The 27,224-nt window shown below is 43.2% G+C and overlaps 1 protein-coding gene across 1 annotated transcript in view; it reads left to right on the plus strand.

The window, feature by feature from the left end:
* Window positions 1-27,224, plus strand: part of LOC138974746 (polyketide synthase ThaQ-like) — a 201,450-nt gene that overhangs the window by 36,558 nt on the left and 137,668 nt on the right. Inside the window, exons 3-4 of the mRNA XM_070347473.1 lie at window positions 15,018-15,220; window positions 22,341-22,413. Coding sequence (XP_070203574.1) covers window positions 15,018-15,220; window positions 22,341-22,413 — 276 coding nt within the window. The remainder of the gene's footprint in view (window positions 1-15,017; window positions 15,221-22,340; window positions 22,414-27,224) is intronic.

The raw sequence follows: 27,224 nt of genomic DNA on the forward strand, positions 1-27,224 counted from the left end.
GGGGGGGGGCTACACGGGTTACGTAACCCCCCCCACCCCCCCAAAAAAAGAGGTAATTTATTGGCTCAGGATGCACCAGATAGCTCTATTTTGCTTCTTTGGATAAAAAAAATTTTTCGGGGGGGCATACCCCCGGACCCCCCTAGAGGGTTAGGCGCCTTCGGCGCCGTCAACTTGTATCTTCGCAGTCATTGTGTAACCCCCCCTCCAAAGTGAATTGATCCGCCCTTGGGGTATATGTGTGCATGTGTGTGTGTGTGTGTGTGTGTGTGTGTGTGTGTGTGTGTGTGTGTGTGTGTGTGTGTGTGTGTGTGTGACGGAGTGATTGAGTTTGTGTTACTGTTTGTCGATTTCTTACGTGAGCCTTGATGGCTTCGCCTCTTGTTTTTCGTTCAAATGGATTGAAATTTTGGTCAAGCAATCTTCGACAAAGGCCGGACTTTGGTATCGTATTTCAGCTTGGAGGTTTACAAATTATTTAATGAGTTTGGTCATTAAAAAATTGAAAAATGTAATTAAAACAAATATTTTATAAAACGATCCATAAATAGTTTCATCTTATTCTTCATCATTTTATGATTCCAAAAACATATAAATATGTCATATTTGGATTAAAAAATCAGCTCGGAAAATTAAATATATAAAAATTATGATTAAAATTAAATTTTCCGACTTGATTTAAAAACAATTTTATCTTAATCCTTGTCGGTTCCTGATTCCAAAAACGTATAGATATGATATATTTGAATTAAAAACAAGCTCAGAAAGTTAAAAAGAACAGAGATACAGAAAATCGTGCTATCCTGCTCAGCGCAAGCACTACCGCGCTATACTGGCTAGTCAATTTCACTGCCTTTACCACGAGCGGTTGACTGACGATGCTACGAGTATTTATATATAAAAAAAATAGTCCGGGGATATCATACTCAGGAACTCTCATGTACAGTTACAGGAAAATCGGTCCAGGAGTTTTCTCTGAATCGCTTTACACACACACACCCACAGTCAAAACTTAGACTAAATGTAAAAAGCAACTCGATCTTGCAGACTTGACAAGGAAAGCTACTCTTTTTCGACACGTAGGGGGCAGAGCTCGCATGAGCGCAGGCCAATGAAAAGCCAAATGTGCCTGGGTAAAAAAGAAGTCTTAATACCCCCCACCTCATAAAAGAAAACAAGTCGCGTAAGGCGAAAATACAACATTTAGTCAAGTATCTGTCGAACTCACAGAATGAAACTGAACGCAATGCAATTTTTCAGCAAGACCGTATACTCGTAGCATCGTCAGTCTACCGCTCATGGTAAAGGCAGTGAAATTGACAAGAAGAGCGGGGTAGTAGTTGCGCTGAGAAGGATAGCACGCTTTTCTGTACCTCTCTTCGTTTTAACTTTCTGAGCGTGTTTTGAATCCAAACTGTATTGAAAGAATAGGCTTGAAAGAATAGGCTTTGCCTAAAACATTTTATCCTTTTGTAATAAAGTTCTGAGTCTGAGTCTGACTCTCTCTCTCTCTCTCTCTCTCTCTCTCTCTCTCTCTCTCTCTCTCTCTCTCTCTCTCTCTCTCTCTCTCTCTCTCTCTCTCTCTCTCTCTCTCTCTCTCTCTCTCTCTCTCTCTCTCTCTTTCTCTCTCAATTTGCATATTGCAGATAATGAAAGATGTAGCTGTTATATAAGTTGTACTGTATAATATGTCAAGAATCTACATATTGTTAAACTTGAATAGACATTTGAAAGTTGCACTGACCAATTCCGCATGGGAATCTCGTTTTTTGCTCACTCTGTCAGATTACGGTGATCGTTGCTAAAATCACTTTCATGAATTGCTGGCGGAAGGCTGGAATGGTGAGCGCCGAGTCACATGCAGGAGAGACAGAGACAGAGACAGAGAGAGAGACTGACTTTTCAGTCCCCCCTCCCCCGGGGATGTCCGCTGAAGAGTTCGATGCCTGGGTTGACATGGATGATGACGTTCTCGTGACCATACCAGATGAAGACGAAGATGCAGCTTTGGACAGGATTGTGGCAGAAGTCGAGGCACAGGCTACCCAGACGAGAGATGCAGGCAGCGGTGCTGAGGGCGAGGAAGAGGAGGAGGAGGAGGAGGAAGAAGAGGAAGCAGTCCCTTCAAATGCTGAAATCCGGGCTTGCATGCACAAACTCCGCATTGGATTGGAGAGAAAGGGATTTAACATGGACATGTTCAACTGTTTCCGGGCTGAGGTCAACGACCGCCTCCGTGCTCAGCCTCTCCAGCAGTTGTCCATGGACAGATTCCTTGGAAAAGACTGATGATGACGTCTCCATGACCATACCGTATCAGATACATGTATTTTCCTCTCGGATTTCAGCGCTTTGCTTTATTTCCTTACTTTTATTAAATCCTCTTGGATTTGAGTGCTTTTTCGCTTTATTTGCTTTATTTGCTCTGTTTGCCTGAGATCCTTTTAATAAGTCCACCCGCTTAATAAAGCCACTTTTGTCCTGCACGGAGGTGGCCTTATTAAGCGGATTCTACTGTAGTAGCTCAGTCGGTAGCGCGCTGGATTTGTATCCAGTTGGCCGCTGTCAGCGTGAGTTCGTCCCCACGTTCGGCGAGAGATTTATTTCTCAGAGTCAACTTTGTGTGCAGACTCTCCACGGTGTCCGAACACCCCCGTGTGTACACGCAAGCACAAGACCAAGTGCGCACGAAAAAGATCCTGTAATCCATGTCAGAGTTCGGTGGGTTATAGAAACACGAAAATACCCAGCATGCTTCCTCCGAAAGCGGCGTATGGCTGCCTAAATGGCGGGGTAAAAACAGTCATACACGTAAAAGCCGTGGGAATTTCAGCCCATGAACGAACAAACAAACAAGCAACGTAGTACAATATATTACCTTACTGGGAGAATGCAAGTTTCCAGTACAAAGTACTTAACATTTCTTACATACTGCTTGACTAAAATCGTTACAAACATTGACTATATTCTATACAAGAAACACTTAACAAGGGTAAAAGGTGAAACAGAATCCGTTAGTCGCCTCTTACGACATGCTGGGGAGCATCGGGTAAATTCTTCCCCCTAACCCGCGGGGGGATTAACACACCAGATACGTGTGCTTCCAAAACGCTCTATAACTATGATAATTAATAAATCATATCTCTATTTTTTTCACAAAATGATGTTTTCTAATTGCAAATGTGCAAAGGGAATTGTATCTGTTCAGGGCGGGGATGTAGCTCAGTCGGTAGCGCGCTGGATTTGTATCCAGTTGGCCGCTGTCAGCGTGAGTTCGTCCCCACGTTTGGCGAGAGATTTATTTCTCAGAGTCAACTTTGTGTGCAGACTCTCCTCGGTGTCCGAACACCCCCGTGTGTACACGCAAGCACAAGACCAAGAGCGCACGAAAAAATCTGTAATCCATGTCAGAGTTCGGTGGGTTATAGAAACACGCAAATATATACCCAGCATGCTTCCTCCAAAAGCGGCGTATGGCTGCCTAAATGGCGGGGTAAAAACGGTCATACACGTAAAATTCCACTCGTGCAAAAAACACGAGTGTACGTGGGAGTTTCAGCCCACGAACGCAGAAGAAGAAGAAGAAGAAGTATCTGTTCTTAAATCATGAATGACTAAAATCAATCGGGAAGTGCTGAAACTTTGAAAGTTGGGGTGGAGGGGTGGGATGTCTGTACCGGTGGCCGAGGAGCTAGGCAAACCAAAACAAAACATCACGTGATCACAACACTGCCATGTGCTTTCTACTTGTCTAGTTGTCAAAAGTCAGTGATAAAGAACATACCTTGTTTATCATAGAACAAAACAGACAGATACTCGGATATTTGTTGTATGTTTGGTAGCCTGTAGAAGGTAGACTCAAGATCTCTGGCATACGGCTGGACAACAATCTTAAGTAGGTGACTATGATTATATTTACACAACATAGCACAACCTAGCACCCATAAAAAAACTACCCTTCAACGCTGAGAAGCATGACTACTCCATTCCGACTGTCTTCTGGTGGGGGTCATTGAGTTCAGATAGGGATCTGATACAGACAACTTTTCCTTTTTTGGTTTTCATCATCACTTTACAGTTCTTTGTCCATGCTTTTTCACAGATAGCATCCTCTTTGACCTTGTGGAAGAGGTACTGTGTCGTCTGAGTTAGATCTTCCACAATCACGACACCTGACCCTTTCAACCCCCTCCTGTTATACAGGATTTGGTCCCTTGTTCTGCGAGAGACAAATCGCACAATGGTTCCTCGCGGAGTGTTCCTGTCTCGCTGAAGTCTGCCTAGGCGATGGACTGCCTCGATGTCATCAAGGGACACCTTGACGTTCAGCTTGTTTTTGAACAGCGCCAGCACCTTCTTCTCGCACTCAGACTGTTGTTCCGGTAGCTGTTGCCCGTCTCTGTTCTCCTGCCTGCCACTGCCCTGCCCTGCCTCGTCTGCTCAGATGGACTGGAACCGCCATTGAGACCGCCGGACTCCACTCCCTCACTGAGTCCATAGACCCTCAGATTGTTCCGTCGGACATAAAGATCAAGCTCATTCAGTCTCTCTTCTGTGTGATGAGCAAGAGATCTTGTTTCTCCCAGTTCACTCTGCATGTGCTCTTCTCTCTTCTGTGTGATGAGCAAGAGTTCTTGTTTCTCCCAGTTCACTCTTCATGTACTCTTCTCTCGTCTTTGTGATGAGCAAGAGTTCTTGTTTCCCCCAATTCACTCTTCATGTGCTCTTCTCTCTTCTTTGATTCACTGACTTCTTTCTGCAGTTTGTCATTCTCTGTTTTTAGTTCAAAGACCTCACCTCTTAGTTGGTCAAGTGTGTCTTTCATAGATTCCATAACCTTACGGTTTGAACAGATCTCATTGAGCAGATCTTCATTAGAGACGGTGCGACTGTGAGCATCAGGGGAAGTAACCGCTGCGTCTCCGACTTCTGATGAACCGACTTGCTTACCTCTCTTGTTAGTGTCACGCATATCGGATTCGTCAGAATCTGTTTCGAAAACAGGAATATATATATAGGAGAGCCTGCCTCGACTATTCTTGCCTTTTTCTTACTGGCTTTCTCCGAGTCTGTAGTAGAACTACCGACACCGGGGCTGGATTTGTCTGAGCTGTTGTTCTGTCGTCGTTTTTGCCCTTTCTTTCTCGTCATCTCATCTCACAATGGCGACCGGTGCGAAGAGAGTTGATCTTCGGTTCATCGATTCATTCTATGTTAAGGAGCCCTCCTTGTCATTTCTAGCGTTCCTTGGTCCACTCCTCCGGGGGTAGGCAACTTGCTAGCACTTCATATGGATAAAGCACCTCTGAGCTCGCCATAAAAAACGGTTAAAAAAACTGAACCTGTTTTTGACCGGAGCTTCGCGCACCTGCCTGCCTTGTCCGAGTGGCGATCACGTCGATAACATCACTTTCAACCAGACATCTGTCTGAACCCACATGTGATTAAGTTTGTAATCACACACACAATTAAATATTTACAGACATATCATACTAACACAGGCACAACTGGCCTTCCACAATCAACAAAACTAAATTGACAGATTAACAAGAAAAAGCAACAATAATGTTGCGAATCTACAGGTAAACAAACCTCAGAGCAGAAAATAAACAATAAACAGGCGGTCAAGGGTCGCCTCACATCATCAGCTAGTACTGGTAGGCATCAGCTTACAAGTTACATACTGAAAATCCAAAGACCTGAGGTCACTAAGTAAACTTTCATCTAAATCAGTGCCAGAAATTCCCTACAGTAACCTACAAGAATCAGCTTTAGCACAGAAAGCTGATAAAAACAATTAAAATTACAAAAGAAAACCCAAAACTGAAGTTTTACAAACACGGGCTAAGTCAGAGAAGAAGGGGTTTCCTTGTTTACATTTGGAAGCAGGCGGCCACCACCGGAAGTGATGTAAAACTTCCTTATGTGAGCTTGTGACCGACGACAGTTACGGTGCACATGCACTTGTGTACATCCGTTTGAACTTGTGAACTCGGTACCGGTACCCCTGTACTATCGGGGATCCACTAAGGTTTCCGAGACTGTGTTTTGTCGTTATTGGAATGGTCTGACGGAAGAGCCGATTCTTAAATTTGCATAGGTAAAACGATTGTTTTTTGGTATAAGTTTCTGGAGTAAAATTGTGATTAATGTTTTTGTGAACAAGAAACAATTGACAGGTGACTTTATTCTATCTCTCTTTTTCTCTCCGCCGCGATGTAATTTTAAATAGTTGAAGGTGATGTTAAACACCAAGTAGAGAGAATAAAGGTGCTCGACACCCCTCGAGTCGAAGTGTGTTAACCTTGTGACGCGGGCGCGCGGATGCTGGGCCCTGGGGCCTACTGAGACTTTTTTTCGGCTTGGAATTCTGAAGAAAGACAACGTATATTTTTGTGCGTGTGTTTTCTGGACGCCCGGTGTGACATGTTTGGTCACAGGCTGAAATCCTTTGGGATGTGAGGAATTCTTTTGCTGGATGGCAGAGTGTGCGACGGGGTCGGGTCTTTTTCTTTTTAGATGGGTGTAGTTAGATTCAGTTAGTTCTTTTTTAGATGGGGTTCTCGTAGATTAGTTCTCGTGGACTGGTTCTCGTAGATTAGTTCTCGTAGACTGGTTTTCGTAGACTGGTTCTCGTAGATTGGTTTTCGTAGATTAGTTTTCGTAGATTGGTTTTTGTAGATTAGTTTTCGTAGACTGGTTTTCGTAGACTGGTTTTTGTGGACTGGGTTCTGTAGACTAGTTTTTGTTAGAAGGGCTCAGTGAGATTTTGTAGATTTGTTTTTTTTTGTAAGAATTGTTTTTAGGTTGTTTTTTTAGATTTCGTTTGTTTTAGATTAGAGTTTCATTGTGTTTTTTTGGGTTAAAGTGGAGAGTGAGGATTTAGAGTGGATTTTTAGAGTAGTTTGGAGGAAGGATTTAGTGTGTTTTTAAAGTGTAGCTTTAGAGGGAGAATTTAGAATATAGTTTTAGAGTGAAGAATTGAGAGCGTTGTTTTTGGAGTTGTTTAGTCCTGTTGTAATACATTGAAAGTTTTGTATTTAAAAGTAAACCCCCGTTATCCCACACATTCCCCCTTTCATCGTATGGAATAAAAGAACCGGGTAATATAACTTGTGTCAGTTGCTTTGAGTGTTTGTGCTCGGTGAGAAAGGGTAAAGGGAAGAATTGAGAGCGTGGACTGGGTGGCCGAGTAGTAACGCACTTGCGCTCGGAATCGAGAGGTTGCGTGTTCAGGCGGTCAGGCCGCAATTTTCTCCCCCCTTTCCTAACCTAGGTGGTGGGTTCAAGTGCTAGTCTTTCGGATGAGACGAAAAACCGAGGTCCCTTCGTGTACACTACATTGGGGTGTGCACGTTAAAGATCCCACGATTGACAAAAGGGTCTTTCCTGGCAAAATTGAAAAGGCATAGCTAAAAATGTCCACCAAATACCCGTGTGACTTAGAATAAAGGCCGTGAAAGGTGAATGCTCGCCCTAATAGGCTTGAGGTTTGCTGGCCGATGTGAATGCGTGATAGTGTAAAAAATTCCATCTCACACGGCAGAAATTAATATGTAAATCGCCGTGAGCTCTTGTGAGAAACGGCGATTAATAAATGTCCATTATTATCCCAGCGAAGCTGGAGGTATCCCGTGAACGCTATACTGTAATCGATTTGAGAAATGTGCATACCGAATAATACATGATAAAGAAGGATTCTTTGTGCCCGAAAATGGGCCACAGTTGGAGATGGAAGTTCACCAAAAATTGGGACCATACTAACAAAAATACGGTGGGTAAAATTGGCGCCCCCATTTTTTGAGCAAACGCCACCCAAGGCCGCTTTGGACGGGTAGAAATTCCGTAGTTTCCAAGTCTATGGATAAAGCTCGCGTAAGAAGAATACGTCACGGTCGAAAGTCTTTGACGTCAATTAATGCATCATGACGTCATGCCTCCCTGTAGTCTTTCTCTCTCGCGCGGTGTGTGTGTTTGTGTTCATTTTGTGCACATGTGTTACTGTTAGTGTTACTGTTTGTGTATGTGTGTGTGTGTGTGTGTGTATTTGTGTGTGTGTGCGCACGCGTGCATGAGTCTGTACTCGTGTGTGTGTGAGTGTGTGTGTGGTGTGTGTGTGTGTGTGTGTGTGTGTGTGTATTTGTGTGTGCGCACGCGTGTATGAGTCTGTACTCGTGTGTGTGTGAGTGTGTGTGTGGTGTGTGTGTGTGTGTGTATTTGTGTGTGTGTGTGTGAGAGTGTGTGTGTGGTGTGTGTGTGTGTGTGTGTGTATTTGTGTGTGCGCACGCGTGCATGAGTCTGTACTCGTGTGTGTGTGAGTGTGTGTGTGTGGTGTGTGTGTGGTGTGTGTGTGTGTGTATTTGTGTGTGTGTGTGTGCGCACGCGTGCATGAGTCTGTACTCGTGTGTGTGTGTGAGTGTGTGTGTGTGTGTGTGTGTTTGTGTATTTATGTGTGTGTGCACGCGTGCATGAGTCTGTACTCGTGTGTGTGTGTGAGTGTGTGTGTGTGTGTGTGTGTGTTTGTGTATTTATGTGTGTGTGCACGCGTGCATGAGTCTGTACTCGTGTGTGTGTGAGTGTGTGTGGGGTGTGTGTGTGTGTATTTGTGTGTGTGTGTGCGCGCACGCGTGCATGAGTCTGTACTCGTGTGTGTGTGTGAGTGTGGTGTGTGTGTGTGTGTGCATACGTGTATGTGTGTGCGTGTATGTGTGTTTGTTTGTAAAGGTGTGTATGTCTGTCTGTCCATATGTGCGTATGGGTGTGTGTTTTGTGTGTATGAAGTTTTTGTGAGAGAGTGAGTGAGTGCGTGTGAGTGAGTGTGTGTATGTGTGCGTGTGTGACTTGGGGTGTGTGTGTGTGTGTGTGTGTGTGTGAGTGTGTGTGTGTGTTTGTGTGTGTGTGTGCGTGCGTGTGTGTGTGTTAGAGAGAGAGAGAGAGAGAGAGAGAGAGAGAGAGAGAGAGAGAGAGAGAGAGAGAGAGAGAGAGAGAGAGAGAGAGAGAGAGAGAGAGAGAGAGAGAGAGAGAGAGAGAGAGAGAGAGAGAGACGGACGATTGGTCTTTCGCTGGGGGTATGCAGTGCCTTGGCAATGCACATCTACTTAATTATTATTATTATTATTATTAAGTAAATTGGCACTCGGTTACATTTGGCGCTGCGGAGCGAGGGTGGGTAGGGGGTGTTACTGTTACAGTTAGGGCTAGGCTAGGAGTAGAGTAGGTTAGGGGACCCCGTCGCACAGAGGATGGCAGGCAATCATGCAGTCCGGACGCGGGCTGGTGTGGAGGAGACAGGCGTGTGGGAAGTTGGAGGATGCAGCTTTGTAGTCACATTGCCTTTTAGTTTGTTAATCCGTGGAAGAAAGGATTACAGTGATTAACATTTCTTTTTACTCTGTTAGTCCACAGAAGAAGGACTTCAGTGATTAACATTTCTTCGGACGTTTGTGAAAGACTGTTTGCACACCGTGCAAAGAGACAGAGTTGGGGAGTGGACCATCCCTGGAAAAGTGTGTTTGATTATGTTGTGTTGATTTGATATTATGACGGACATGTGTAGTATGTTTGATTATGCTACATGGTGATGTGATGTGATGACTAACACTTGTGGTTGTATGTATGAGTGTTAGTGTGGTTTTTGTTGCAAGCCGAGAGAATAAAGGTGCTCGACACCCCTCGAGTCGAAGTGTGTTAACCTTGTGACGCGGGCGCGCGGATGCTGGGCCCTGGGGCCTACTGAGACTTTTTTTCTGCTTGGAATTCTGAAGAAAGACAACGTATATTTTTGTGCGTGTGTTTTCTAGACGCCCGGTGTGACATGTTTGGTCACAGGCTGAAATCCTTTGGGATGTGAGGAATTCTTTTGCTGGATGGCAGAGTGTGCGACGGGGTCTTTTTCTTTTTAGATGGGTGTAGTTAGATTCAGTTAGTTCTTTTTTAGATGGGGTTCTCGTAGATTAGTTCTCGTGGACTGGTTTTCGTAGATTAGTTCTCGTAGACTGGTTTTCGTAGACTAGCTGGTTCTCGTAGATTAGTTTTCGTAGATTAGTTTGTGTAGATTAGTTTTCGTAGACTGGTTTTCGTAGACTGGTTTTTGTGGACTGGGTTCTGTAGACTAGTTTTTGTTAGAGGGGCTCAGTGAGTTTTTGTAGATTTGTTTTTTTTTGTAAGAATTGTTTTTAGGTTGTTTTTTTAGATTTCGTTTGTTTTAGATTAGAGTTTCATTGTGTTTTTTTGAGTTAAAGTGGAGAGTGAGGATTTAGAGTGGAGTTTTAGAGTGTAGTTTGGAGGAAGGATTTAGTGTGTTTTTAAAGTGTAGCTTTAGAGGGAGAATTTAGAATATAGTTTTAGAGTGAAGAATTGAGAGCGTTGTTTTTGGAGTTGTTTAGTCCTGTTGTAATACATTGAAAGTTTTGTATTTGAAAATAAACCCCCGTTATCCCACACATTCCCCTTTTCATCGTGTGGAATAAAAGAACCGGGTAATATAACTTGTGTCAGTTGCTTTGAGTGTTTGTGCTCGGTGAGAAAAGGTAAAGTAAATTGGCACTCGGTTACACTTATATGAGAGGAGACTCCATATTTCTAGCTAAAAATAGATCTCCTCTTCTAGCTTCAGCGCCTGACTGACGGGTTTGACCTAGTTTTGGACCCACGCTTTGAGAGCGGCCACTTTGAATCTAGAATTCTAGAAGCAATCAAAGATCTCGCAAAGATTGATAACAACAATGTTCCTTCCAAAAGTTACAGAAAAATATCTCTCATGATCAACATCAGCACTTAGAGTTGATTTAAACAAAATGAGTTAGACTCGAAAGAGAAGTAAACATTCTGGCACTGATCAGACCCACGCACTGATCACAAGACTAAATCAAACAAGTGTTTGTGAAGAAATCTACATGAAAATCATCTCATACACAAAACAACTTTCCACAACAATAAGAATACAACAATTATAGTGACATACTGGTCCGGGAATCAGATCAAACTGATGAAAAGCAGCCAGAAGATAAAAATGTCGTCACTCATTCAAGATGGCACAACGAGTAATAATAATAATAATAAATGAGCATTTATATAGCGAAACATCATAACTTTACAATTATCACGGACCTACATTCTACTGGATGGCTGTCTCAGGATCTAGGTCACTTTAGTGGGAATATCGGTCAACTTCGAAACCTGGGGACCAGCCACTTCCGGTTCCCCTTTCAGAGTAATGAGATTGCTGGGGCCGTAGAATTTTTCATCCAGTTTTGTCCTTTTTTTCCAAAATTGATATTAGTCGGAAGAAACAAGCACACGTGTGGTACGTGGGGGTATTTCCCGGAGAGTTTTCAGTGTTGTTGTTGTTGCGAAGCGAAGCGGCTTCCCAGTGCGGAAGGCAGGCAGTGTGTGCATCAAACAGTGTTGTTGTGATGGATGGATGAGTGAGTGATGAGGGTGAATGAGTTAGTTAAACTGTGACTGAATATCTATTGATTGATTGATATTAAAGTGAACATTAGGGGGGGGGGGGGGGTTAGAAATGCACCATTGTGCACTCGCCTTGATGTAAGGAACACTACTGCAGTCTCCAACAGCTTCAAAGTGGGTTAGACAGGCTCTTGATAAAGACTGAGGCAAACTGTGCCAAATCACACATTGTCTTGTAAGAAGGAAAAATCTTCATTTGTCACCTTTCTGCACTTTTTTGACTTTGAGTGCATAGCCACAATGGTCACAGACAAGATACAGCAAACAGATTTGAAAAAGACCCCAAACTGAACTTGTTATGACTATTTTTAACCCCTCTCACCTTTTTGACTTGGCCGTACCCAAGCAAAAAGGCTAAAAAAATCATAACTAATTCCATGTTGACTTTTTGGTGGGGTGGACCTATTGTTCCAGACTCGCCTTGATTAGAGCAACACTAGTGCAGTGTCCAACAGCTTTTAAAATTTGTTTTGACCTCTTGACAATGTACATGTGAACATGTAACCCTAATCCCTGACTGTTGTGTAGTAGGAAAAAATCTTCATTTCTCCCCTTTCTCCACATTTTTGTGTGTCAGTGCATAGCCACAATGGTCACAGAAAAGATGCATCAAACAGATTTGAAAAAGACCCCAAACTGAATTTGTTATGAATATTTCTCACCTTTTTTGGACTTAAAAAAAATGGCAAAAAAAAACCCACCCAAAATCTTCATTTTTCCCCTTTCTTCACTTTTTGACTGTCAGTGCATAGCCACAATGGTCACAAAAAAGATGCATCAAACAGATTTGAAAAAGACCCAAAACTAAATTTGTTATGAATATTTCTCACCTTTTTTGGACTTAAAAAATTTGGCCCAACAAACACAGCAAAAATCTTCATTTTTCCCCTTTCTTCATCATTTTGTCAGATCGAATTCATCCTCGTCCTGTGAGGGAAAAAAAACCGTCTATGAAATATTCATAGTTGTTATACGAATTGAAAACAAAAAGGCTATTAATGAGAACACAAACAAGCCAAAGTTTGCAAACTACTAGCTTAGTAGACTAGGAGTAGGAAAGTCTGCAAGTGTACTGTTGCACAACTTACAGTCCACAAAGCGAGTATTTACGGCGACAGGGAGAACAAAAAACGTAAGCAAGAAGATTTTCAATATTATATTCTGTTCAAAAAAAGAAACGCATAGTTGCTACTTGCCAAATTTGTTTTATTTTTCGAAAAAATTAACAGAAAATCCAATATTTAGATTATTTGTTTGAAATTTGGTATGGACACAGTTGAATGCACACACAGTTCATTTGCATCTTCAAATCAATCAGTCAATCAATACGATTGGGTGCCGAGGCTGTCAAGTCAGTAGGGGGTGTGACTGCCTTGAGCAGCAACAACTGCCCGGCACCTTCTGGGCATGGACTGGATCAGATGCCGGATATCTTGCTGTGGGATGGTGTCCCACTCCTCCTGAAGTGCCTGCAATAGATCGCGGTGATTTGCCGGCGCTTCTTCTCGCCTGCGCACACGTCTGTCCAATTCATCCCAGAGGTGTTCTATCGGGTTCACGTCTGGCGACATGGATGGCCAGGAAAGCACCTGGACATGGTGGTCGGTGAGGAACTGGGTGGTGAGTCGTGCTGTGTGCGGGCGAGCGTTGTCCTGCTGGAATATGGCATCCTGGTCAGCCAGAAGAGGAAGGGCGTGTGGGCGCAGAATTTCCTCCACGTATCGCTGGGCAGTTATGCGCCCTTGGACGTGCACCAGGGTGCTCCTTCCAGCGGTATTGATCGCCCCCCACACCATGACGCCTCCACCACCATGAACGGGTGCCTCATCCACACAGTTGGGCGCGTAACGTTCGTTTACTCTCCGGTAGACCCTCCTCCGACCATCATGTCGCTGGAGCAGGAAGTAGGACTCGTCGCTGAACCACACGTGTCTCCAGTGATTCCGGACGGTCCAGCGAAGGTGCTGGTTGCCCCACTGCACTCGGTTCTGGCGATGGCGGCGGGTGAGGACAGCTCCTCTGTGAGGTCTGCGAGCTCTCAAACCAGCTTCATGCAGGCGGTTCCGCACGGTCTGGTCCGATAATCGGTGTGGCCCGGGGAGAGCCTGGACAGAAGATGAGGCCGACAGGAAACGATTCCGGAGGTGGCGGAGCCGTATGAAGCGGTCGTGAGCAGCAGTTGTCGCTCTTGGTCTTCCCGCTCGTGGCAAGTCAGCAACGGAGCCAGTGGCTTGAAACCTGACCCACAGTCTACTGATGGTGCTCTGGGACACGTGGAAGTGCCTGGCGATTGCACTTTGACTTTGGCCTGCTTGTAAACGACCCAATGTAATTTGGCGGTCTTCTCTGCTCAATCGGGCCATCTTTCGTCGCTGAATTGTCGTCTGATTTCTTTGTGGCGAACAATCCGCTTTTATGGGTTTTGGAAGACATGGTGAGAGCTCAATATTCCCCGAGTTTCACGAGATTACACTGAAGCATGACGAGTGGTCATGCCAAATAAGCAATTTTGACATTGTAGCCACTGATAACGCATGCGTCACGTGCAGAGCTCACTTGTGGCAATGGACGAAAGGTCGACGACCAGATAAACATTTTCTGCAGTTTGGTGGATATCCTTGTAGCCATATAACTAAATTAACCAAATATTACAAGCTATGCGTTTCTTTTTTTGAACAGTATAAAATCAACAGTTCATAAGTTATACGCGGAAAACATAGTAATAGCTTTCATTTTACCCGAAGAATGTCGTCGACGTTGAAGTTTTTGCAGACGACATTGCTGGTGGAATTGAAACCGGATGTGATCGGTCCCCAGCAGTTGGTTTGACCTCGTTTCTCTCACTGCCTGACAAGGCGAGAGAGAGAGCGCGCACTGAGACAGCCATCCAGTAGAATGTAGGTCCGTGACAATTATACTCTTTGCGCTTGACACATTTAAAATCAAAACACAGGTATACAAGCATTTACATCTACATCCATAGTCAACAAGGCTTAATGAAACGCATACACCATCAAAGACATACATTACAAAAAATTCTTCCACTAAGTAATAATTGGAGTAATGGACAGATCTAGAGCAATACCGGACTGACTGCAGCTAAAATACCTGTGCAATAAAAAATAGTGCGCTTACCACACGCTGAACTCACAACTTACACAAGTAAGTTGCAGAAAAACTTGCCCAAAGAATACATAAATGGAACAATTCCCTAATTAAAAATGCAATTTGCCTACAAAAAGAGTCTACAAGATTATGTTTCTAATGGTCATCTTAAAATCCCTACACCAATTCAAAAGTCAGCTTGACCAATGAGACTAGATAATTAGGTCAGCCTCTAAAGAGGTCAGTCTTGGGGAATCAGGGGAGCGAAGCTACTAGCCGAAACGGTACACAGTAAATACAAAGAAGGGTAGCAGACGACGCAAAAGCAAAGGGCTGTACAGAGAAAATAAGTTGTGAACAATAATTAAGTTCTATTTTGCCTGTTCACACAATCATGTAATCATGCATACGTAATTGGTCAGGCTGTTAACATCACACAGGGACCGGCAGTGGAATGTGCTCCGCCGTGCAGAACCTCTGGGTCACCGGGGAACCAGGCTGTCTCTCCAGCCCCGCCCTCACACGTGAGTCTGTCAGTCAGCACATCGCCAAGCCCACTCTTGTCATCGCCACTGACAGGAGCACAGGCAGGTGTCGCCACCAGCACCAGTCCCAGCACAGGACCCCGACCAGAGTCTGAAAGGTAGTGTGTGTGTGTGTGTGTGTGTGTGTGTGTGTGTGTGCGTGTGTGTGTGTGGGTGTGTGTGTGCGTGTGTGTGTGTTTGTCTGTCTGTGCGTCTATTTGTGTGTGTGTGTGTGTGTGTGTGTGTGTGTGTGTGTGCGTGTGTGTGTGTGTGTGTGTGGGTGTGTATGTGCGTGTGTGTGTGTGTTTGTCTGTGCGTCTATTTATGTGTGTGTGTGTGCGTGTGTGTGTGTGTGTGTGTGTGTGTGTGTGTGTGCGTGTGTGTGTGCGTGTGCGTGTGTGTGTTTGTGCGAGTGTTTGTCTGTCTGTGCGTCTATTTGTGTGTGTGTGTGTATGTGCGTGGTTTTTTTTTCTGTCTGTGCGTCTATGTGTGTGGGTGGGTGTGTGTGTGTGCGTGTGTGTGTGTGTGGGGGGGGGTGTGTGTGAGTGTGTGTGTGCGTGTGTTTGTCTGTCTGTGCGTCTATTTGTGTGTGTGTCTGTTTTTAAGTATGTCAGTCTGTGTCTTTCTACATATATATGTTTGATAATGATTATAATGTGCCATATCTATCTTTTGAATGGGTAATAAGATGACGGAATATGTTTGTGTTTGAACAAATCTGTAAGTTATGTTGGGTATGGTCAATTTTTCCTGTGTTGCTTCGCTGGATCTGTCTGAGCACTGTGTCCGTTCCCCGATGACGTCATCACCCGGCAAGCTGTTCGCCAGCAACCATAGCAACCAGAGCAATTGAGATCAACATCTTTGCCAGGCATAAAAACATCTATTTCGGCTTCAGCCTCGTTTCGATGTTGTTCCCGGGTGAAATTGGCATTGGCGCTGGCACCAAACTAAGCTAACGATTACAGTCTGAAAACAGTACCTAGGGTACGCACGATAACGGATATTTAGTGCGTCCCGGGACCCGCATCTTTTAGATTTAGTGCGTCCCGGGACCAGCGTCTCTTAGATTTAGTGCGTCCCGGGACCAGCGTCTCTTAGATTGAGTGCGTCCCGGGACCCGCATCTTTTAGATTTAGTGCGTCCCGGGACCAGCGTCTTTTAGATTTAGTGCGTCCCAGGACCAGCATCTTTTAGATTTAGTGCGTCCCGGGACCAGCATCTTTTAGATTTAGTGCGTCCTGGGACCCGCATCTTTTAGATTTAGTGCGTCCCAGGACCAGCGTCTTTTAGATTTAGTGCGTCCCGGGACCAGCGTCTTTTAGATTTAGTGCGTCCCGGGACCCGCATCTTTTAGATTTAGTGCGTCCCGGGTCCAGCGTCTTTAGATTTAGTGCGTCCTGGGACCAGCATCTTTTAGATTTAGTGCGTCCTGGGACCAGCATCTTTTAGATTTAGTGCGTCCTGGGACCAGCATCTTTTAGATTTAGTGCGTCCTTGGACCAGCATCTTTTAGATTTAGTACGTCCCGGGACCAGCATCTTTTAGATTTAGTGCGTCCCGGGACCAGCATCTTTTAGATTTAGTGCGTCCTGGGACCAGCATCTTTTAGATTTAGTGCGTCCTGGGACCAGCATCTTTTAGATTTAGTGCGTCTTGGGACCAGCATCTTTTAGATTTAGTGCGTCCCGGGACCAGCATGTTTTAGATTTAGTGCGTCCCGGGACCAGCGTCTTTTAGATTTAGTGCGTCCTGGGATCCCCTCCACAAATTTCCAGTACGTGTTTTCGGCATCTACTGCCGTGCGTATCGGACGCAGGGACGCGCACTTTGGAGAGCCCTCACTGGTGTGGTGAGTGCGGGCCGACCATGACATTGTCATTACTGCGCTCTTCCAATTGCTTATTGATGATGTTGGAGTGAGACACAGTAACACTCCGAGCGCCATGCCTGGCAGCAGCAACATCTTGCAGCCATCCAATTGGCCTTGCCTTATCTAAGTCGCTCTGTTTGCGTCATGCTACACGTGTGCCGAATTGCCCTTGCGAATAGAATTTTGCAATAATTCGCAATGATCGGGACATGGTCGCAAGACATTCGTAAATGTTCTTAAAGGCACGGTAAGCCTCCCGTAAACCATCACATATACTGGCAGGCTTTTACACACAGTTCAAACACCCTTTCATTTAAACACTCACCGCTTGAGAACATCCTAGGTGCCTTCCTTAAAGAGCGAGCAATTTTCAAAGAATGTATTTTTGCGTGGTTTATCTTACCCCTGAGCCATCGTGAACCCGTGTGATCCAGTTCCCCTTGTTCACAATGCAGTCGTCAGTTTGTAATTTGAATGCGGCTCGCTGTGAGCTTATCTGCAATTTCACGTTATTGTGTACCTTAGACTATACACAAAACAAATTGAAACGGATTTGGTTCACAAGAACTCTAGCGATGGCTTTTGAATGTTCAGAGGAACTGGCGATAGGCATAAACCGTCGTCTGCTACGAGAACCACGACCTTGCGTGACCCTGCTTCCGGGTTTTTCTTTTTTCAAACTTTTAAACCTTCGAATTGTACTGATCTTGTCTTGATGAAAAAAATAATTATTTTATGATTTAAGAATGTTTGTGTAACAAAGTGTCAATTTATTATTTAGATTTTAAAAGTTAGGTCTAGCGCCAAAACGCACCACGGTCCGATTGTGATGGAGACAATCCGAAAAAATCTTTCTTTGAAATATGCTCGCTCTTTACGTAGGGCACCTAGGATGTTCCCGTTCGGTGAGCGTTCAAATGGAAAGGTGTGTGTACTGTGTGCAAAAGCCTGACAGTATCTGTGATGGTTTACGGGAGGCTTACTGTGCCTTTCACCACTCGCAAACCATTTGTCTCTTGTTTCGAAGATAGCAGCAATCATGTTCCTAATATTCGCAAGGAAGTCATATTCTTAACTTTTCTGCAACATACTCGTAAGTATTCGCAAGACATTCGTAATCATCGCAATGTATTCGTAACGCTCACAAGGCATTCGCAACCATTCGTTATGCCTGTCTTACATGGGGCCGAATATCCTTCCAAACATTCGTAATCATCGTAATGTATTTGTAACGCTCGCAAGGCATTCGCAAACATTCGTTATGCCTGTCTTACACTGTGCCGAATACCCTTGCAAATATGGATTCGTATGCATTTGCAATGATCGGTAGACGTTCGCAAGCACTCGCAACTATTCGTAAGACATTTGCAAGGATTCGTAAGGCTTCGAATGGTCAATATTTTTCCTGTCCATTCGTCCCTTTTTACATTTAGTCAAGTTTTGACTAAATGTTTTAACGTAGAGGGGGAATCGAGACGAGGGTCGTGGTGTATGTGTGTGTGTGTGTCCGTCTGTCTGTGCGTGTGTGTGTGTGTGTGTGTGTGTGTAGAGCGATTCAGACCAAACTACTGGACCGATCTTTATGAAATTTGACATGAGAGTTCCTGGGAATAATATCCCCGGAAGTCTTTTTTCGATAAATACCTTGGATGACGTCATATCCGGCTTTTTGTAAAAGTTGAGGCGGCACTGTCACACCCTCATTTTTCAATCAAATTGATTGAAATTGTTGCCAAGTAATCTTCGACAAAGGCCGGACTTCTGTATTGCATTTCAGCTTGGTGGCTTAAAAATTAATTATGACTTTGGTCATTAAATATCTGAAAATTGTATAAAAAATGATTTGTTTTTACAGCGATCCAAATTTACGTTCATCTTATTCTTCATCATTTTCTGATTCCAAAAACCTATAAAAAAAACGCTGGCGCTGGACCCGAGTACTCTTCAGACTGGCTCGCTCCCCCAGTATGAAAGTTTTTGTCTTGTGAACGTGGATTTAAAAAAAAAATAAAAAAAATATTTTACACAATTAAAAAAATTATTAGAGTAAAAAAAAAATTAAAACGTTCATAATAAACAAAAGTAAACAAGAATTAAAAAAAAATTAAACAAATAAAAAAATAGACCGCCCATGCCGGAAATCGAACTCGGATCACTTTGGCACAGTATGAAAGTTTTTGTCCTGTGCACGTGAATTAAAAAAAAAGAAGTATTTATTTATTTTACACAATTAAAAAAATTATTAGAGTAAAATAAAACATTAAAACGTTCATAATAAACAATAGTAAACAAGAATTAAAAAAAATTAAAAATAGACCGCCCATGCCGGGAATCGAACCCGGATCCCTTTGGCCACCAAGCCACCACCTTGAATCACTGACGCAGTGTCCCTGTCGCTCTCTCTCGTGCTCTCTGTCTCTCTTTCAGTCTCACCGAGACCAAACCTGCACTGTAGTTTCTTTGCCGAGACCAAATTAATCCCCACCCGCTGGCTGGCTTGCAAATCTTCTCGCATGCGATACGCATGCTTTTCATGACGCACGCGTTCGGCTGTTCTATCAGTTCAATGGCTGGCTGTCGCTCCGATTGAATTCGTCCAACCGTCAAGAACTTTTGTGTTTTTTGGGGCATTTAGGTCCCAGGTAACATTATGAAGTTTTAATACGATCAATCGGTCCTATTATCAAGTTAGTGTATCAACTTTTGAACGAACTGCGCCCAGTAGTTTCCCAGCAATAAGCTGTTAAGTCGAGACAGACAGACACACACACACACACACACACAGACACACAATTAAAGTCTGCTGGACCCTCCTACTGCGTACTCGGGGATAAATATATTATATTCGGATTAAAAACAAGCTCTGAACATTAAAAATATAAAAACTATTATTAAAATAAAATTTCCGAAATCGATTTAAAAACAATTTCATCTTATTCCTTGTGGGTTCCTGATTCCAAAAACATATAGATGTGATATGTTTGGATTAAAAACACGCTCAAAAAGTTAAAAAGAATAGAGATAAAGAAAAGCGTGCTATCCTTCTCAGCGCAACTACTACCCCGCTCTTCTTGTCAATTTCACTGCCTTACCGGCCCCCGTAGGGCAGTGGTTAGCGCATCGGGCTGCGGGCCGGGAGGTCGTGGGTTCGAATCCCATCAGGGTCATGTGGGTTTTTCGGGCTACGGTCGGCTCCTACCCACAGTGGAAGTGCTATGGTTCCTATGGGAAGGCTGGGATCACACAGCCGAGTGTCATTCACTTAACGAATGCGACTTTGAGGGTGCTCAGGTTCCGTATACCTGACCAACACCGCAGGTGCGGCAGTTCTCGGGCCTGGTCGACGCCAGGATATATTATGACAGTAAGTGTAGAGTGCTGCCCTGTCACGTAGTCTCAAACTAAATTGGAAATCCAAAGCATCATTAAAATCATCCTCATCTCATTAATCATCCAAAATATAAATTGTCCTTGCTCTTGTGGCCCTTCATGCCCGGAGCTCTCATGGTGACCTTGGTCTCAGTGTTCCTGTTCCTTCCTCCCCTGAATAGTAGTTCTGCTGTCGGTCTTCAACGTGTGACGTTCTGGGGGGTCGACGGAGGGACATGGTGGCGGTCTGCTCTCTGGAGGTGACGCTCACTCAGTCTGGCTCCGCGACTTAAAGTCAATGTCGTTTATAGGGGGCATAGTAGGTAGTTGGCTGCGTCCGTTAGCTCGGGACAGACCCACTACTGAACAGCGTCGAAGTGACTCAGCAGAAGTGCAGTGTCATCTTCCGAGGGTAGCCTACCGCAGCGGCCCGACATCCCCCCCCCCCCCCCCTGGAGTGTCTGTAAAATCGACAAGTCTGGCAGCGGAACGAAATTCAGAGGTGGTTGGAGCAGCGAGTGCAGGGACGGGGCGGTGTGAGAGCACAACGGAACAAGGGAACAAGTGTAAGGACGAATAAAAAAAATAAAAAAAATAAATTAAATTCACTGCCTTTGCATCGAGCGGTGGACTGACGATGCTACGAGTATACGCTCTTGCTGTAAAAATGCAGTGAGTTCAGTTTCATTCTGTTAGTTCGACAGCTTGACTAAATGGTGTAATTTCGCCTTTTTTGGGTGAAGAATACAATGTTCATATACACATTTCTTGCTAATGTCTTACGAATAGTTGCGAGTGCTTGCGAATGTGTACCGATCATTGCGAATGCCTTGCGAGCGCTACGAATACCTGTACGATGATAACGAATGGCTTGCGAATACTTACTAGTACGTTGCAAAAAAAGTGAAGAATATGCCTTCCTTGCGAATATTAGGAGCATGTTGCTGGTATTCGCAACAAGAGACGAATGGTGGCGAATGGTTAACAACATTTACGAATGTCTTGCGACCATGTCCCGATCATTATGAATTATTGGCGAATTCTATTTGCAAGGGAAATTCGGCACAGTGTAAGAGCAGTATTATGAACAATGCGAATTGCATAAACGCTTTATTCGTAACATGTTTACAAGCAATCGCAAAACTCGCAAGGCCGCTCGCAATGTTCGTATTACATCCGCAAGACATTCGTTTATGGATTTGTATGCGTTCACAATGATCGGTAAGGCTTTGAATTTTCAATATTTATTCCTGTCCATTCGTCTCTGTTTTTGCCGAATACAACATGTTGATATTCGCAAGGATATTCGGCAGAGCGTAAGACAGGCATCGTAGGGGCATGGTGCTACATTGCATCATTGTGTCAGTATTTCATGTTAATAGGACAAGCACAAATCACTGAAAGTTTGCGTTAACGAGTTACTCAAATGTACCATTTGTTGTCTCATTACCCGCTAAAACGGCTTCAAAAACTGCCTTTTATGCCTTCTGAGAGGATTGACACCTACACCGCTCAGCATGCCATAGCGTCCATGTTAGACAAGATATGTGAACAAAACTGACTGGCTTGGGTGCAGATGTGATTGTTCTGTCTAATGACATGCTAAACATGTTTCAATTTAGTTGTTCTGATTTGTTGTCGATTTTATCGCGGGAACGTTGATTTTGCGAATTTGATTTTGGGGGGTGTCTGTGTTGTAGGTTCCACTGTATTGACACTACGTCATGTAGACTCAATCTGTTTTCTAAACAAGGTAGAGAAATCAATGGCCTTTCCAGTCAAATACTTGGTTTTACAATCAACAGCCTCATCAGAAAGATCTGCCTTCAAACGCATCTATCAAGTTTTTTTTATGACAAGTAGTCTAGATATGCGTGATATTTCAGGTCACACACAATGTTACCAAGCCATGTCACAGTATCAGATGTACGTGATGTTTCAGGTCACACACAATGTTACCAAGCCATGTCACAGTCTAGATGTACATGATGTTTCAGGTCAGAGCCAAGCAGCACGATGGCAAGCTCTCAGGAACCAGAGGACCAAGGGTCAAGGTTGTCAAACAGTAAGGTAAGTGAAAAAACTTGGCCACTAAGTACACCGACATTACAAGCTTTAAATTGTTTATTTTGAGGGTAAATCATTATGTAGGCCCGTTCAGACTCCGTATTAGCTGTTCTGAGGGTTTGATCATTGTCACATTGTACACGACCCGAAACATCAACAGCTTAGCTGCTTTACACGCTGACTGAAACTTTCCGTCACACCAATCTCTGACACTGATGTCACACCAATCTCTGACACTGATGTCACACCAATCTCTGACACTGATGTCACACCAATCTCTGACACTGATGTCACACCGATCTCTTGACACTGATGTCACACCAATATCTGACACTGATGTCACACCAATAAATGACACTGATGTCACACCAATATATGACACTGATGTCACACAAATCTCTGACACTGATGTATCACCAATCTCTGACACTGATGTCACACCAATCTCTGACACTGATGTCACATCAATCTCTGACACTGATGTCACACCAATCTTTGACACTGATGTCACACCAATCTCTGACACTGATGTCACACCAATCTCTGACACTGATGTCAAACCAATATATTGACACTAATGTCACACCAAACTATTGCAAATGATGTCACACCAATATACTCCACTGATGTCACACCAATATATTGCCACTGATCTCACATCAATCTCTTGACACTGATGTCACACCAATCTCTTGACACTGATGTCACACTAATCTCTTGACACTGATGTCACACCAATCTCTTGACACTGATGTCACACCAATCTCTGACACTGATGTCACACCAATCTCTGACACTGATGTCACACCAATCTCTGACACTGATGTCACACAAATCTCTGACACTGATGTCACACCTATATCTGACACCGATGTCACACCAATCTCTGACACTGATGTCACACCAATCTCTGACACTGATGTATCATCAATCTCTGACACTGATGTCACACCAATCTCTGACACTGATGTCACACCAATCTCTGACACTGATGTATCATCAATCTCTGACACTGATGTCACACCAATCTCTGACACTGATGTCACACCAATCTCTGACACTGATGTCAGACCAATCTATTGACACTAATGTCACACCAAACTATTGCCAATGATGGCACACCAATCTCTGACACTGATGTCACACAAATCTCTGACACTGATGTCACACAAATCTCTGACACTGATGTCACACCTATATCTGACACCGATGTCACACCAATCTCTGACACTGATGTCACACCAATCTCTGACACTGATGTCACACCAATCTCTTGACACTGATGTCACACCAATCTCTTGACACTGATGTCACACCAATCTCTTGACACTGATGTCACACTAATCTCTTGACACTGATGTCACACCAATCTCTTGACATCGATGTCACACCAATCTCTTGACACTGATGTCACATCAATCTCTTGACAATGATGTCACACCAATCTCTAGACACTGATGTCACACCAATATATTGACACTGTTGTCACACAAATATCTATACACTGGTGTCACACTAATATCTAGACACTGATGTCACACCAATCTCTTGACACTGATGTCACACCAATCTCTGACACTGATGTCACACCAATCTCTGACACTGATGTCACACCAATCTCTTGACACTGATCTCACACCAATCTCTTGACACTGATGTCACACCAATCTCTTGACACTGATGTCACACTAATCTCTTGACACTGTTTCCACACTAATCTCTTGACATCGATGTCACACCAATCTCTTGACACTGATGTCACATCAATCTCTTGACAATGATGTCACACCAATCTCTAGACACTGATGTCACACCAATATATTGACACTGTTGTCACACAAATATCTATACACTGGTGTCACACTAATATCTAGACACTGATGTCACATCAATCTCTTGACACTGATGTAACACCAATATCTAGACCATGATGTCACACTAATCTCTAGACACTGATGTCACACCAATCTCTTGACACTGATGGAATACCAATCTCTTGACACTGATGTCACAGCAATCTCTGACACTGATGTCCCACCAATCTCTTGACACTGATGTCACACCACTCTCTTGACACTGATATCACACCAATCTCTTGACACTGATGTCACGCCAATCTCTTGACACGGTTGTCACACCAATCTCTAGACACTGATGTCACACGAATCTCTTGACACTGATGCCACACCAATTTCTTGACACTAATGTTACACCAATATCTAGACACTGATGTCACACTAATCTCTATACACTGATGTCACACCAATCTCTTGACACTGATGGCACACCAATCTCTTGTCACTGATGTCACAGCGATCTCTGACACTTATGTCCCACTAATCTCTTGACACTGATGTCACACCAATTCATTGACACTGATGTCACACCAATCTGTTGACACTGTTGTTACACCAATCTATTGACACTGATGTCTCACCAATCTCTTGACACTAATGTCACACCAATCTCTAGACACGGATGTCATACCAATCTCTAGACACTGATGTCACGCCAATCTCTTGACACTGATGTCACATCAATATCTTGACACTTATGCCTTAACAATCACTAGACACTGATGGCACACCAATATCTTGACACTGATGTCACAGCAATCTCTGACACTTATGTCCCACCAATCTCTTGACACTGATGTCACACCAATTCCTTGACACTGATATCACACCAATCTCTTGACTCTGATGCCACACCAATCTCTTGACACTGTTGTCACACCAATCTCTTGACACTCATGTCACACCAATCTCTTGACACTGATGTCACACCAATCTCTTGACACTGATGTCACACCAATTTATTGACACTGATGTCACACCAATCTCTTAACACTGATGTCACACTAATCTATTGCTTTAAGCGTGTTTTTATTAATTTCTTGTATACACGTTATAAGCAGTAACAACATTAAGAACGTTAACAAGCAGACTGCTTAAGGACACGTTCTAAAACTGATAATCAATACACATTCTGATAACAAGACATGGCGAACAAGTGATAACTTCAACCCTTTTCTTTCAAAACATTTCATCATATTTTATACAAATAAAATTTAAAACAAGTCGCGTAAGGCGAAAACACAACATTTAGTCAAGTAGCTGTCAAACACACAGAATGAAACTGAACGCAATGCCATTTTTCAGCAAGACCGTAGCATCATCAGTCCACCGCTCATGGCAAAGGCAGTGAAATTGACAAGAAGAGCGGGGTAGTAGTTGCGCTAAGAAAGATAGCACGCTTTTCTGTACCTCTCTTTGTTTTAACTTTCTGAGCGTGTTTTTAATCCAAACATATCATATCTATATGTTTTTGGAATCAGGAACCGACAAGAAATAAGATGAAAGTGTTTTGAAATTGATTTGGACAATTTAATTTTGATAATAATTTTTATATATTTAATTTTCAGAGCTTGTTTTTAATCCAAATATAACATATTTATATGTTTTTGGAATCAGAAAATGATGGAAAGTAAGACGAACAAAATTTTGGATCGTTTTATATATATATATTTTTTTTTATACAATTTTCAGATTTTTAATGACCAAAGTCATTAATTAATTTTTAAGCCACCAAGCTGAAATGCAATACCGAAGTCCGGGCTTCGTCGAAGATTACTTGACCAAAATTTCAACCAATTTGGTTGAAAAATGAGGGCGTGACAGTGCCGCCTCAACTTTCACGAAAAGCCGGATATGACGTCATTAAAGACATTTATCAAAAAAATGAAAAAAAGTTCGGGGATTTCATACCCAGGAACTCTCATGTCAAATTTCATAAAGATCGGTTCAGTAGTTTAGTCTGAATCGCTCTACACACACACACAGACACACACACGCACATACACCACGACCCTCGTCTCGATTCCCCCCTCTACGTTAAAATATTTAGTCAAAACTTGACTAAATATAAACAAGTCGCGTAAAGGCGAACATACAACATTTAGTCAAGTAGCTGTCGAACTCACAGAATGAAACTGAACGCAATGCCATTTTTCAGCAAGACCGTATACTCGTAGCATCGTCAGTTCACCGCTCATGGCAAAGGCAGTGAAATTGACAAGAAGAGCGGGGTAGTAGTTGCGCTAAGAAGGATAGGACGCTTTTCTGTACCTCTCTTTGTTTTAACTTTCTGAGCGTGTTTTTAATCCAAACATATCATATCTATATGTTTTTGGAATCAGGAACCGACAAGAAATAAGATGAAAGTGTTTTAAATTGATTTCGACAATTTAATTTTGATAATAATTTTTATATATTTAATTTTCAGAGCTTGTTTTTAATCCAAATATAACATATTTATATGTTTTTGGAATCAGAATATCATGGAAAATAAGTTGAACGTAAATTTGGATCGTTTTTTACATTTTTATTTTTTTTTACAATTTTCAGATTTTTAATGACCAAAGTCATAAATGAATTTTTAAGCCACCAAGCTGAAATGCAATACCGAAGTCCGGGCTTCATCGAAGATTACTTGACCAAAATTTCAACCAATTTGGCTGAAAAATGAGGGCGTGACAGTGCCGCCTCAACTTTCACGAAAAGCCGGATATGACGTCATCAAAGACATTTATCAAAAAAATGAAAAAAAAGTTCGGGGATTTCATACCCAGGAACTCTCACGTCAAATTTCATAAAGATCGGTCCAGTAGTTTAGTCTGAATCGCTCTACACACACACACAGACACACACACGCACATACACCACGACCCTCGTCTCGATTCCCCCCTCGATGTTAAAACATTTAGTCATAACTTGACTAAATGTAAAGAGAGAGAGAGAGAGAGAGAGAGAGAG

This window comes from Littorina saxatilis, linkage group LG8, assembly GCF_037325665.1.
Source record: "Littorina saxatilis isolate snail1 linkage group LG8, US_GU_Lsax_2.0, whole genome shotgun sequence".
Taxonomy (NCBI): Eukaryota; Metazoa; Mollusca; class Gastropoda; order Littorinimorpha; family Littorinidae; genus Littorina; species Littorina saxatilis.